Genomic DNA, 12,591 nt, shown 5'->3' with positions numbered 1-12,591 from the left:
TGTATACACACACACTGAGTGGCCAGATTATTATGATCTCTGAACGCATAATAATCTGGCCACACAGTGTATATCCTATATAATAAAAGGCTAATATGCAAATTGTCCCCTCAACCAGGAGTTTGACCAGCAGGCAGGCCAGCCAACTGCCCATGTCTCCTCCCCCTGGCCAGGCTGGCTGGATCCCACCCATGCATGAATTCATGCACTGGGCCTCTAATATATATATATTGAGTGGCCAGATTATTATTCATTCAGAGATCATAATAATCTGGCCACTATATATATGTGTGTGTGTGTGTGTGTGTGTATACATATGTGTGTGTGTGTGTGTGTGTATGTATATGTATATATATATATATATATATTAGTTCAGGCTGAAACCATGTGTGGAGGTGGGAATTGGGGCAAGGTACAAACATTCTGAGAATTGGCTGACTACTATTCCTGTATCTCACTGCCATGTGCATTAAGTATGAAGCTGCTTGGTTCACAGAGTAGAGCACTCATTTGTCTGTAGAAGTTTCAGAGTAGGGAAGTGATTCCTGGGACCACCGTCTTGTTCCTGCAGGTCATCTCCGAGAAAGCTGATGGACTGCTTACTAGCTCTCTGCTGACTTCAGAGCTTCTCCCAGTCTCCAGCCTCGCCTTCCCAGCTGTGACTCTGATTCTGTGGTAAGTCTTCTTTCTCAGTGCTTTTGTATTACTCCACAATCACAGAGAGGCCTATTGCAGGTGGGATCTCACAAGGCTGGGCTCAATTAAATATTTTGGTGAGAATAAGAAAAACGCAATAGAGCCATATACTCAATAAGTTTGTTGGGAGAAGAACTGGATTATTTTCTTTTTAAAGCCACTAAAGTTTTCTAAGACACCTTTTGGTCCCATATCCCTAGAGCGTGTTAGTTGATATTTCAGCCCTGGCTTTCCAAGAAACTGGACCCTTATCTCCAGCGGTTCTTACCTCTTTGCATCCTCTGATAGAGTATTCTTTGAATGAACGTATATCGTCAATGAGTAGATTCATGAGGCGTAGTTTGTCAGCAAACCCTACTACAATGAAGTGACCAGATGGGTGAAGGCTGATTGTATAGGCCTCTTCCTGGTATTCCTTGTAGAGTTCCAGAGTGCTGTGAGAAAGGTCAATTACTGAATTATAAGTCTAGCCTGCTAAATCCCTTGAGCCCTCCCCTGTATCTGGTATGTATTTTTATCATAGCATTTGAGATACTTCGTTGCTTGCAATGATTGCTTTCCCTCTTTTCTAGATTTTGATTATTTGAAGATAGGAGCAATGAGTATGGCAAGTAGGGAGACTGATCAGGGGCTTATCTAGTGATGTTGAATGTGCAGCTCCATTTAGATTTCCCAAATCAGAAGGATTTCACATTTTATCTTTCAGCAGCCCCAGCAACTGTGTACAAGAACAAAGAAATTATAGTGTGGGGCCAATCTAGGTCATAGATTCTCAGGGAAGCTATGCCAGGAGGCAAAAAATATCACTAGGGTGTTGAGGGGGGTTGCAGGCAATGAGGAGGGATAAAAGGATAAATAAGAGTCTGGCGAGCTCTCTGAGGTCAAAAGCAGATCTAGTGGGAGTCAGGGGGTAGGAGAGCTGGAAGGACATAGGAGGTCATGGAAGAAGGTGAGATACTGGAGTCCCTAGAGTCTAGCGCAGTGTCTGGCATGGAGCAAGCATGTAATAAAGCACAAAGTAATTTTCTAGCTCATGTAAGAGCGAAAAGAGAAGGCAGGTTGACTGACTTGACTTAAAAAAAATTTTTTTTCCCAACTGAAAGCTTCTAAGTAATTAAAATTTAAAACTCTCTAAAATAACTCACATGAAAAATTTAACAACCCAAATCCTGCATATTAAAGTAACAAAGCCTTTGCATTCCTTACTTTGACTCATAATTCCAGATGCGGATGGATCGGTCCAGAGAACAGGTGGCAATGAGGGGTTTGCGGATGCAAGTAGCCAGACCGGTGATGGATGCTGAGTGTAATGGGTACATCAGATACTCAAAGTGGGCCGGCTCCCCCTGGAGAAATCATAGAGAATGGGATCCGGCAAAGGGAGCAAAAGGCTGGCTGTGCATTTCAGCTTTCATACTGTCCAAGGACATTATCAGGCTGGGAACCAATCATGTTAATATTATGCATATTTTCCTAAGCCTATATTATTTTAAAACATTATTCCAATGGCAATAAAATATTTTATTCCAAAAATATACCAGAATTTTTAATTTAGCCATTCCCCTACGGTGGGGACATTTAAGGGGTCTCCAATTTTTGTTACTTGGGAATAACTAGACTAATTTCCTTGCAGGTAAGTCTGTGTACCTCTGATTATTTCCTTAGATACTGCCGACATGAAGCTTTGTTATTGTAACTAAGTGCCTGACAGTCTGCTTTGATGGTTGAGGCATCTGTTTGAAAACATCATCTTGAAGAAACACATTGCCAGCTGTATAAGCCCAGCAAAGCAGCCAGATAAGGAACCACGCTGCCCCCTTCTTTCAGAAAACCCTGGGTAACCTAGGTAACTGATGACTTCAGTGATACCGCTTCTCTCCTCCATGCCCTAATTCCCACTCTTAGACTGTAAACTAGGCACTAAAGAATGGACCTGAAAAACCCTAGACACCCCACCCATGGCCCTAATAAAGGCAGAGAGCCCCAGGTCTGTGCTCTCTATCTGTGACCTCTCTGTGAGGCCCTGGGCACACATGCTGTGCACCCACCAAGACCTGTTCCTCCAAGTTCCCTGATGGTTTTGTTGGAGAGCATCCTGCAATCATAAGAACCACAAAGGCCAGTCCAGCTACAACACTGGCCCCTGTGGGGGAAACATGCGGGCCTGGGCCAGTGCCTGGGGCTTTCCTAGCTGATAGCATGACTATCAATTGGCTGGGACTGACACAGTTCTAGAATGGAATGCAGGGAAACGTGGTATGAATGATTTTAAGAATCCTGATAAGTACTGCCAAATTTCTCCCCAGGGAGGCCAGTTACTCTACCTCCAGCAGCAATGAGACTTGGGCGAACGACTTTAAATTAAAATGTATCCTATTATACTGCTCATATAGGTTCCAGGTGTCTGCCATCAGAGGCATTTTACCTGGGACGCCTGCATGAGGAGTGATGACTGGGAAATTTAATGAGGTGTACATATTTTGGGTCTGTTCACAAGACAAAGCAAAAGCTGAGATGCGAATTCCTCCACATTCTGCATCACTCCATCCTTTTCTACTACCTCAGAGAAAGAGGCGCTGTGCTGGGGTGGGGGGCAGGCACAGACTATTCCCATTCTTCTCCATCTGTTACCCCTTCTTTCTCTAGTACCTTCAAACGCTTGCCTCTATTCGCTTTTTTGTTCTCTGAAGGATGAGCAAGAACTAATATGGGGAAGAGTGTTCCAGGCAGATGGGACAGTGTTTGCACAAGTCTCCTGGCAGGAAGGAATATGCAGATTCATGGCGATTGGAAAGGTCAGCCTTATGAGGTGGACTGATGGGATGAGGCTGGGGCAGTCAAGTTTGGTCTTCTCAAGAGCACAGGGAAGCCACTGAAAGGTCACAGCTATGATGACGGTGGTGGTGGAGGAAGTTGTATCTTGCAATGACCAGATATGGGTTTTGAAAAGACCACTTTAGCATCAAAATGGAGTATAACTCAGGGGCAGGAAGGTAGAGCGTGTGTATAGGCACAGGCAGAAGACTTTTACAGCCGAGGAGAGAGAATGGAAATGCTCCGCTCCATAGAAGAGCCAACGTCTCTGGCCTAGTTCTCTCCTCCCCGTGCAGACTTCCTTCTCAGAGGCCCTGCCACCTGGAGGGAGAGAGGATCTGCAATGAGCTCACCCCTCCAGACAGAGAAAGTGAACAAATTGGAGATCTGGCCATCAGATTAGTCTTTTTTGAGTGAATCAGTTCCCCCAGGTGAAATGATAAAAATAGTTTCTAAATCTGCCGTTTAAAAACAGCACTGGATTCATGGTACCACGAGTGTAGGTGGCCAGAAAGGCCCCACCTGAGAGCACTGGCCAGACAGCATTATCTCCTTTTCTTACTTCTTATGAAAGCAACCTGTGTCCATTGATGGACAGACAGATAAAGAAGATGTGGCATATACATACAACAGACTACTACTCAGCTATAAAAAAGGTGGAATCCTGCCATTTGCCACAACACGGATGGACCTTGAGGGTATTGCGCTAAGTAAAATAAGTCAGGTGGGTGCCCTCATGGGAAAAGACACATACCATATGACTTCACTTGTATGTGGAATATTAAAAAACAACTAACAAGCAAAAAAGCAAAAACAAGCTTCTAGAGGCAGATGACAGATTGGTGGTTGGGGTGAAGAGGGGCAGGAGGACAGAATGGGGAAAAGGGTTCAATTGTATGGTGATGGATGGAAACTTTTGGTGGTAAGCATGATGTAGTATGTACAAATGTCAAATTATAATGTTAAACACCTGAAATTTATATATGTTACCTCAAAAAAAGAAAAAAAAAGAAAAAAAAAGAAAAGAAAAGAAAAGAAAAAGAAAAAGAAATACAAAAGAGGCTATGTCTTACAACCTCCTGCTGAAAATATGTGGAAAGTGATGCCCAGAGAGGTTTAATCCAAAGAAATTTATCCAAAGTCACATAGTAACTTTTAAGGAGCAGTTCCCAAACTTTCAAAAACTCATTTGATGTGTGATACTTTCAAAATGCTCTACCTGATAGCACATTTAAAAAAACACTGATATATATAACTGACATATAACATTGTATTCTTTTGAGATATACAACATGATTTGATATATGGGCCTGTTAGGTTTTAAATACACTTAGATCTCGCTTATCTTAAAAACAAATCAATTCTCTCTCTTCAGCCTCATCTCTACACCTCTTTCTATGAGGCCAGTATTACCCTGAGACCAAAAGCAGACAAAGGCATCAAGAAAAAAAACTAGAGACCAATTCTGCTACGAAGACAGATGAGAAAAGTCTGGACAGAAACGTTGCTGGGAAAGACTTGCCTTGCTGATCTCCGTCAGGGACATGGTGATGCTGTAGAGTTGGTTCTTACTGGTGCTGACAAGCAGGGTTTCCTCTGAGGGGCTGAAGCACAAGCAGAGGATGTCCTGCTTGTCAGACTGACTCGGGTCGTTGCTCTGCGGGTCCACAGGAATCTGCCCACGACACAAGACGGCTGTCAGTGACGTGCCCGCATCATCGGTGGGTCCTCTCAGGTGTAATGAACTAGGACTCCCAGACCAGCACGGTTCCGGTCCCCCTCAGAGGTGGGGAAGGGAGGGCTTGAGTTGCCTCTGTTTCTGTGTGTTTCATATTCACCTTTAAGTGATTAGTGGCGGAATAATAAGACAACGACATACGTAAAAAGGATCGATCTGCACATGCCCAGCTGAGATCTCCTCTGAAAACAAGTGCTAGTCTAACTCCCACTCACTCCCACTCTTGTATTCACGTGGGATATGTTGTGTACCCCAGCGTGCGCTTCAGGGGGGCAGAGGGGAAGGTGACAGCCCTTCTTCCATATGGGTAGGTGCCAGGGCAGAGAAAAGAGAAGGGGTCACACAGCTCCTGCAAGCAGTCTCTGAGGGGGGCTGTACTTCCCAGGTAGACATTATAAAATTAATTCCCTTTTCCCTTGCTTTTCTTCTATTAACAACCAAGCTTCTTGAAAGGTTGGCCTACACATACCATCTCCTCTTCCTTTTGACTTTTCTAGAGCCTGCAGCTGTGACGGCGGCACCGCCTCCCTGGGGTCCGCTCTCCCGTTTCCCTCCCTCTGCCTGGAGTTCTTCACCCTTCTTCACATAGTCAACTGCCTCTGCTCCGCAGGACAGTGAAGGCTCTGAGAAGCCCCTGACCTGCGCTGCGCTGCGCTGGGCTGGGCGGCCATTGATACTCTCTCAATGTGCCCATAGCATCTGATAGTTCCCTCTGTTGTCACATTTGTGTGACACTCTACGCTGTGTAGAGTAGAATGGGTGCCCGCAGACCTAGGACCTTGTGTGTGTTGCCCCAGTGCTGTCTCCCACACAGGTTTTGCTGGATTTAGATGCTCATCTTAAGCAGCAGAGTCATGCCTAACTCATTCAATGTGTTTTTAGCTGCTTCCTGTCCAGGGCCCCGCAATGGCCCCACCCTCTCTCACAGGCAGAGCACTGTACTTGAGCTTATGCTTCTCCACGCAGGAACAGGCTGTCGGACACACACTCCTCGGGTTGGAGATCTTTCACCCACATGGGTTCTCATCTTTTCCCTTCAAGTGATGTCAGTCCCTCTCTATTGGGGAACACAGGTATCCCCAGTACACCACCCGCTCCCTGTCAGTGGTGGCTTTGCTTAATTTGTTTCTTCCACCTGGAATTCCTAATCTGTTTCTTTCTGTTAAGTGCTATCCATCCTCTAAGGCAGTGGTTCTCAACCTTTCCAATGCCGCGACCCTTTAATACAGTTCCTCATGTTGTGGTGATCCCCAACCATAAAATTGTTTTCGTTGCTACTTCATAACTGTAATTTTGCTACTGTTATGAATCATAATGTAAATATCTGTGTTTTCCAATGGTCTTAGGCGACCCTGCTAGCGGTTCTCAACCTGTGGGTTGTGACCCACAGGTTGAGAACCGCTGCTGTAGAGCCTAAGACCATCGGAAAACACAGATATTTACATTACGACCCTAAACTGTATTAAAGGGTCGTGGCATTAGTAAGGTTGAGAACCACTGCTCTAAGGCCTTTCTTCAACAATTACAATCAAACACCCAGAAGCCTTCCTGGTTCTTCCCGAACTAGATATGCCCTCTCCTCAAAACAGTGTGTATCATTTATTCCACACACATTTACTAAATGCTCACTGTGTGCGTGGTAGTACGCTGGACATTAAATATCAATATTTATCATCATAATATAATTTTTTATGGGGGCACTAAGCTTCAAAGAGAAATAGAATTTGCCAAAGTTCTCTCCCAGTATTGAAATCCAGATCATCCCAATTCTAAACCCCAATTCTGTCCAACCCATCCTAAAACTTCCTCAGGACAAATTGCTCAAATCCCCATTGCTGCTCGGTGCTACACCCCCTTCTTCCCATCAGACTCCTTGTCAGTGCTCTGCTGCTGGAGAACAAATGTCAGTAGGACCCCAGTTTTGCTTATTCCTTCTCTCCTTACCCGGATTTCCCTGCTCTCGTGATAAAAATCCTTATCTTCCATCTTCTCAAACAGTAGAACTCTCCCTGGCCCAGCAGAACAGGCAAATCCCTTTGAGTAGGCTGCAATGGCAAACACCTGGGGCATGGACTGCTGGCTGTGGCCATTGGTCTCCAAGATCTGTTCAAAGGAAGGGACTGGGGAACTGAGTGTTGGAAATTCGATCAAGCTAGAAAAAAACAACAACACAGCATGTAAAGTTTACAGAGACAATCCCCAGGAGAGGAATCCTGCTAGGGATGAGAAAGAAGGGCTGTCCTTGGGTGTGGGAGAAACCACCCAGTGTGAACCCCTTTCCCATTGCCAAAACACTTCCCTTTGCCCTGGGAATGCTACACAAACTCCAAAGGAAGACTGGAAGGCTACACATTTATTTGGTAGTCTCACAACCCTGTGTGGTCACTATTATTATTGTCATTATCCTATATAATAAAAGCCTAATATGAAAATCGACTGAACAGCGGAACGACCAGTTGCTATGACGTGCACTGACCACCAGGGGGAAGATGCTAAACACAGGAGCTGCCCCCAGCCCATCGGCCCCAGGCCAGCCAAGGCAGGTGCCAGCAGGCCCCCCCCACTCAATCACTCCTCTGGTCGCCCCACAGAGAAAGGCGACCGGCAGCAGCGGTGGGGCGATCAGGGGGGTGGGGCTGGCTGGCAAGAAGGTGGGGCCAGCAAGTGGGTGGTGCCAGGCTGGCCAAGGTGGGTGGCAGCAAGGGCCCCCTCAATCACCCTACCAGTCACCCCACAGATTGGCCCTGATCGCCAGCCAGGCCTAGGGACCCTACCCATGCATGAATTTCATGCACCGGGCCTCTAGTTAGTAGTATATTATTAATATCCTCATTTTGGTGTTTAGAAAAAAGTGGCTCAAGGAATTGAGTTTTCTAAAATCACACACTTAGTAAGTAGAAGAGCTGAGATTTGCATCAAGGTATCCATTTCCATCTTCCCTCTCTCTCTACTCCTCTCATTCATTCATCTAACAACTAGAGGCCCAATGCATGAAATTTGTGCAAGGGTTTGGCCCTTGCAGCCTCGGTGGCTTGCCTCAGCCCTTACGGCCATGGCAGCTTGCCTTAGCCCTTGCAGCCCCAGCTTTATCTGGAAGTTCGTCCGGAAGGTCATTTGGCTGTCCAGTCTAATTAGCATATTATGCTTTTATTATTATATGGTGGTAACAACTCTGTGAAATAATCCTATATAATAAAGAGCTAATATGCTAATTAGACCGAATAGCCGAACGACCATCCAGACGACCTTCCGGATGAAGCTGGGGCTGCGAGGGGCTGCGAGGGGCTGTGAGGGCCGAGCCCCTTGCATGAATTTTGTGCATTGGGCCTCTAGTGGTAAATAAGATTGATACAGTTTCTGCCTTTAGAAGGTTATAGTCTAGAGCATCGGTCGCTGTTCTAGAGCACATGTGATAGGACTGTTAGCGGGTAGCTCAGTAGGATGGGAACAGCCAGTCAACAGGTAGCAAAGATTTTCTGAGGACAGTTACAGGGAAGGTGCACTGACCAGAGATATGCAGAGGCTAAGCCCTGCCAGCTAAGATCTGAAGAACGAGCAACAGTACGTCACATATGTGTATGTATCCATGGGAATGGGGTGTGAAGGGGGGCAGGGGAACTCCACATTACCAAGCTCAGAAGCAAGAGCATGCATGAGGCATGCATGGTCTGTAGAGGGCAGAGCCAATGCTTTAGAAGTAAAGAAGGGGCAGAGTAGCAGACATGTGGACCACGTTCAGAAGTCTGGACCCACTGAAGGACTGTGAACTCAGCAAACTGGAGGGCATGGCAACTTATTAGGAAGCTCTTAAGCAAATCACAACAGAAAAGATATCATTGGCAGGAATGGTGAAAATGGTGGACTGAAAGTTATTGAGGAAGGAGCTATAGTATGCCATTATGGTTGAGGGCTCAGGCTCTGGAATCAGGCAGATCCGGGTTTGAATCCTGACCCTGCCACTTCTCAGTGCTAACTGGGCGAGCCAGTTAACCTCTTTGAGTGTCAGTTTCCTTGTCTATAAAATGGGCATGATAATAACATGTACTATAGAGGGTAAGACTCAAATGAGAATATATATATAAAGTGTTCGAGGCAGAGCCTAGTACTTACGATGGTACAGTCCGTATGGGTGAGAGGCTATTGGCAGAGGCAAGATTGATAGCTCCCTCCTGAGCCTCTAATTTCGCCCATATGCTTCTGTTGACATTTCCTTGCACCTCTTCGTTGGTCTGTTGCCTCCTACTGAATTGCAAGGTCCTGGGGGCTCTGTGTCCCCAGCACCTAGCAAGATGCCTGGCACACTGCAAGTGCTCAGTGAACATTTATTCAATTGATTCAGTAAATTAGGCAGCCATTAGAAAATATAATTTGGAAAATCTGTAATTTGGAAGACTAGTCATACTAAAATGCTTATAAAATGAGGTTAGGTATAAAAAAAATAAATGTATCTAGGCTATGGTCATAACTGTCAAATTTGTGCTTGAATATGGATGAACACTAGAAAGGCAGAGGGAAAATGAAGAGTTGATTTTTAAGGTAGAGAGGTAATGAGTGGTTTTTAAAGAATGCTGGTTTTCATGTGATGCTATTAGTACAAGGAGTATATGTTTACAGGAGCACCAGCCCGGAGGGGTGCCATTACCTCTCTGATTCCTGCATCATCTCCAGGTTCTTCAGCTCACTGGTGGATTCCTTGACCATTATACTTGTCTCCCAGCGTTGATCTCCAGATTCAAAGAGGAAGAGCCTGCCTGTATCAGTGCCAACGACAATCTTGTCATCAGACACCCAGGTATGGGCTAGGTAGTTTTGGGGTTCTCCCCTCTGAAAGTTGGTTTGCTTCAGGGTTCCCTCGGCAAAGCGGAGAAGCTTAAACATCCCATTTCCAGTGACACACACCTGCGTGTTATCCTGAGGACTGAAGCTCACCTGTAGAGTGTGAAAGAAGGAAATACAAAGCTTTATAAAACTAATCTTAATGGAATTACTTCCCACTTTACCAATTAATATTTATTCCAGGTAACTCAGAGTACCCTTGAAATATCACTAAATCATATAATTTTGATACCATATTTAATAAGAGCACAGATCTATACCCATTATATTTGTGGGGCCAGTTGTTTTAAACTAGGAAACCTACAAAAGTCATTTTACAAAGGCCAAAAGCAAAAGAGCAGGTCTTGACAATGGCCGAGCACTGTGTCAACAAAAAGGAATGAAGGCTCAGCTGCAAACACAGAAACAGGAGGGTCTGGCAGGTTTATGTGCCCAGTCCAGGGGGAAGGAACCAAATGTCAGGGACTGCTATGTGGTCTCCTGCCAACGGAGCTTCCTTTACCTGTACCCTCCTCATCCCCACGTACAGGGACAGGCAGTCAACCTGTCACCCCCATTAGATGGTGAGCAACTTGAGGGGCTGTGGCTTTCTCATCTCTGTATTCCCAGTGCTGGGTTCCCAGCAAACATCTAATAAGTGCGCACTGAGTCTACTGGAGCAAAGGTGCTCTCTGCTCTGAATGGGGTGCTGCACAGGCCTCGCCAGGGCCTGGAGGAAACGACCCTCGGCTCTCCCTGATTCTGTGATCACCAAGGAGCCTTCTAACTGCCAATTTCTCTTCCAAGTTCTCCATTCCCAGGGTGGAAATACACTGGGTAAATGATGTGAGAGCTCTGGTCTTGAGGTGCTGGTTTATGCACGAGCCTCTTGTGAGAATGACTGAGTCCACTGAACAGAGCCGAGTTCCTGAAAAGCTGTAGAACTGAGTTCTAGATCCTACACTGGGTTGACTGCACCAAGATAAAACTCCTTGGGACCCACTGTCTTAGCAGTGAACCAGCTTCCTAACAGATGCTCTTTATTTTGCCTTCAAACCACAGTAGAAAACTCTGCTCCCCATATAACCACAATTTCATTGACAGCTTCTTAAAGCTCTACCGCTTCCCATTACTCCCTGAAATCTTCCCATTGCCTAGCAATGATGCTGAAAAGAGGCCAGAACCAGAAAGGGAGAGCGAGTTTGGTCACTTCACCTCTGGGCTGAACCTGTGACCAGAAAGCAGTTCCAGGCCAGAGTAAAGAAGACAGGCACGGGACTCCTTGGCCCTGCCATTCAATACCTCTGTGATCTTACGTGTGTAACAGGGATAATTATGCATACCATACACGATTGTTGTGAGACTAAAGTTAAATATGCATGTTAAGGAATTAGCACTGCTTCTAGTACATAGAAAACATTCAATAAAATACAGCTCATGCTATTTTTTACAATTTGCACGATACTTGTTACATTGGGAGGTACCTGGTAGACAATGTTGTTCTGAGTGTCGGTTTTAACAATGGCCATTACTTTCTGTTTTTCCCACAGCCAGTAGACAAGGTTGGACTCTGGAGGCGATGACTGAGCCAATAGGTATTTGGAGTCTGGAGAAAAAGCCATGCTAGTAAATCTCTGAACTGGGAAGTCAAAGTTACTAAGGACTTTACGCTTCCGGCAAGGGATGGATGACAGTTCATAAATGGTGATGATGGGTTTTTCTTGCACCAGCTCAGAGATAGCGAGGTATCGCCGATTGGGACTGATGGACAAGGCTAACATGGCTTGACTCTTGTCTGAGCCTGCAAACAGGTAAAACGGAATAATGAGGGTAGATCGCCAAGATTCAATATGAACCAGGCATCGTGGTAGGCACTGCTGACACAATAGGAGAAAAGTGCAGAAATAGGTAATGGTCAACCTGTGAAGCTCCTCGGTACAACTATGTCTGGGGTATTATAACAATACCTAGGGTGGGCACCTCCCTGAGGCTAAGGTAGGAGGAGAAGTCAGGGATCAATTCCTGGAGGACAAAATGGGACAGGGAAGGGGTGGGGCAGGTGGCAGGAAGAGAAAATGTGTGGCTGTGAGAAAGTGGGATATTGCTGGAGCATCCCATGTGAGCCAGGGTTGGTCACTGTTAGGTAAGTCTAGGGCAGTGGAATAGGGCCATATTACATAGGCCTTTATGCCTTGAGTGGGCAGCACTCAGTACTCTTCCTCTGCTCTCAAGGCTGGGATGCTAACTACTGGATTCCTCAGCCTTCCGTGCAGTTAGGTGATCTATGTGACCTTCTGGCCATGAGAGAGATGCAGAAGTTTGCTGGACTGGCTTTATGGTAAAGCTTGTGCTTTCCTGAAAACCAGGGATGGATACATTCTCTCCCCCTTTCCCTGGAATCTAGGGGTGATATCTGGAATTACAGCAGTCATCTTGCAACCATGAGATAACAAACATGAGAATGCAAGTTATGGTCCTCTACATAGCAGCACCTGAGGCAACACTGAAGTGCACATACTTTCTCGGGG

At 45.7% G+C, this 12,591-nt stretch overlaps 1 protein-coding gene across 1 annotated transcript in view; it reads right to left on the bottom strand.

The window, feature by feature from the left end:
* The window catches only part of CFAP57 (cilia and flagella associated protein 57), a gene marked incomplete at its 5' end in the record, with an annotated part of 60,224 nt that overhangs the window by 45,344 nt on the left and 2,289 nt on the right, over positions 1-12,591 (bottom strand). Inside the window, 6 exons of the mRNA XM_079776567.1 lie at positions 965-1,130; positions 1,903-2,042; positions 5,033-5,185; positions 7,193-7,400; positions 9,891-10,177; positions 11,548-11,864. Of these exons, the coding sequence (XP_079632693.1) occupies positions 965-1,130; positions 1,903-2,042; positions 5,033-5,185; positions 7,193-7,400; positions 9,891-10,177; positions 11,548-11,864 (1,271 nt within the window). The remainder of the gene's footprint in view (positions 1-964; positions 1,131-1,902; positions 2,043-5,032; positions 5,186-7,192; positions 7,401-9,890; positions 10,178-11,547; positions 11,865-12,591) is intronic.

The sequence above is a fragment of the Cnephaeus nilssonii genome (assembly GCF_951640355.1).
Source record: "Cnephaeus nilssonii genome assembly, chromosome: 7".
In the NCBI taxonomy this organism is placed as follows: Eukaryota; Metazoa; Chordata; class Mammalia; order Chiroptera; family Vespertilionidae; genus Cnephaeus; species Cnephaeus nilssonii.
This window is presented reverse-complemented; position numbering and strand designations above follow the sequence as displayed.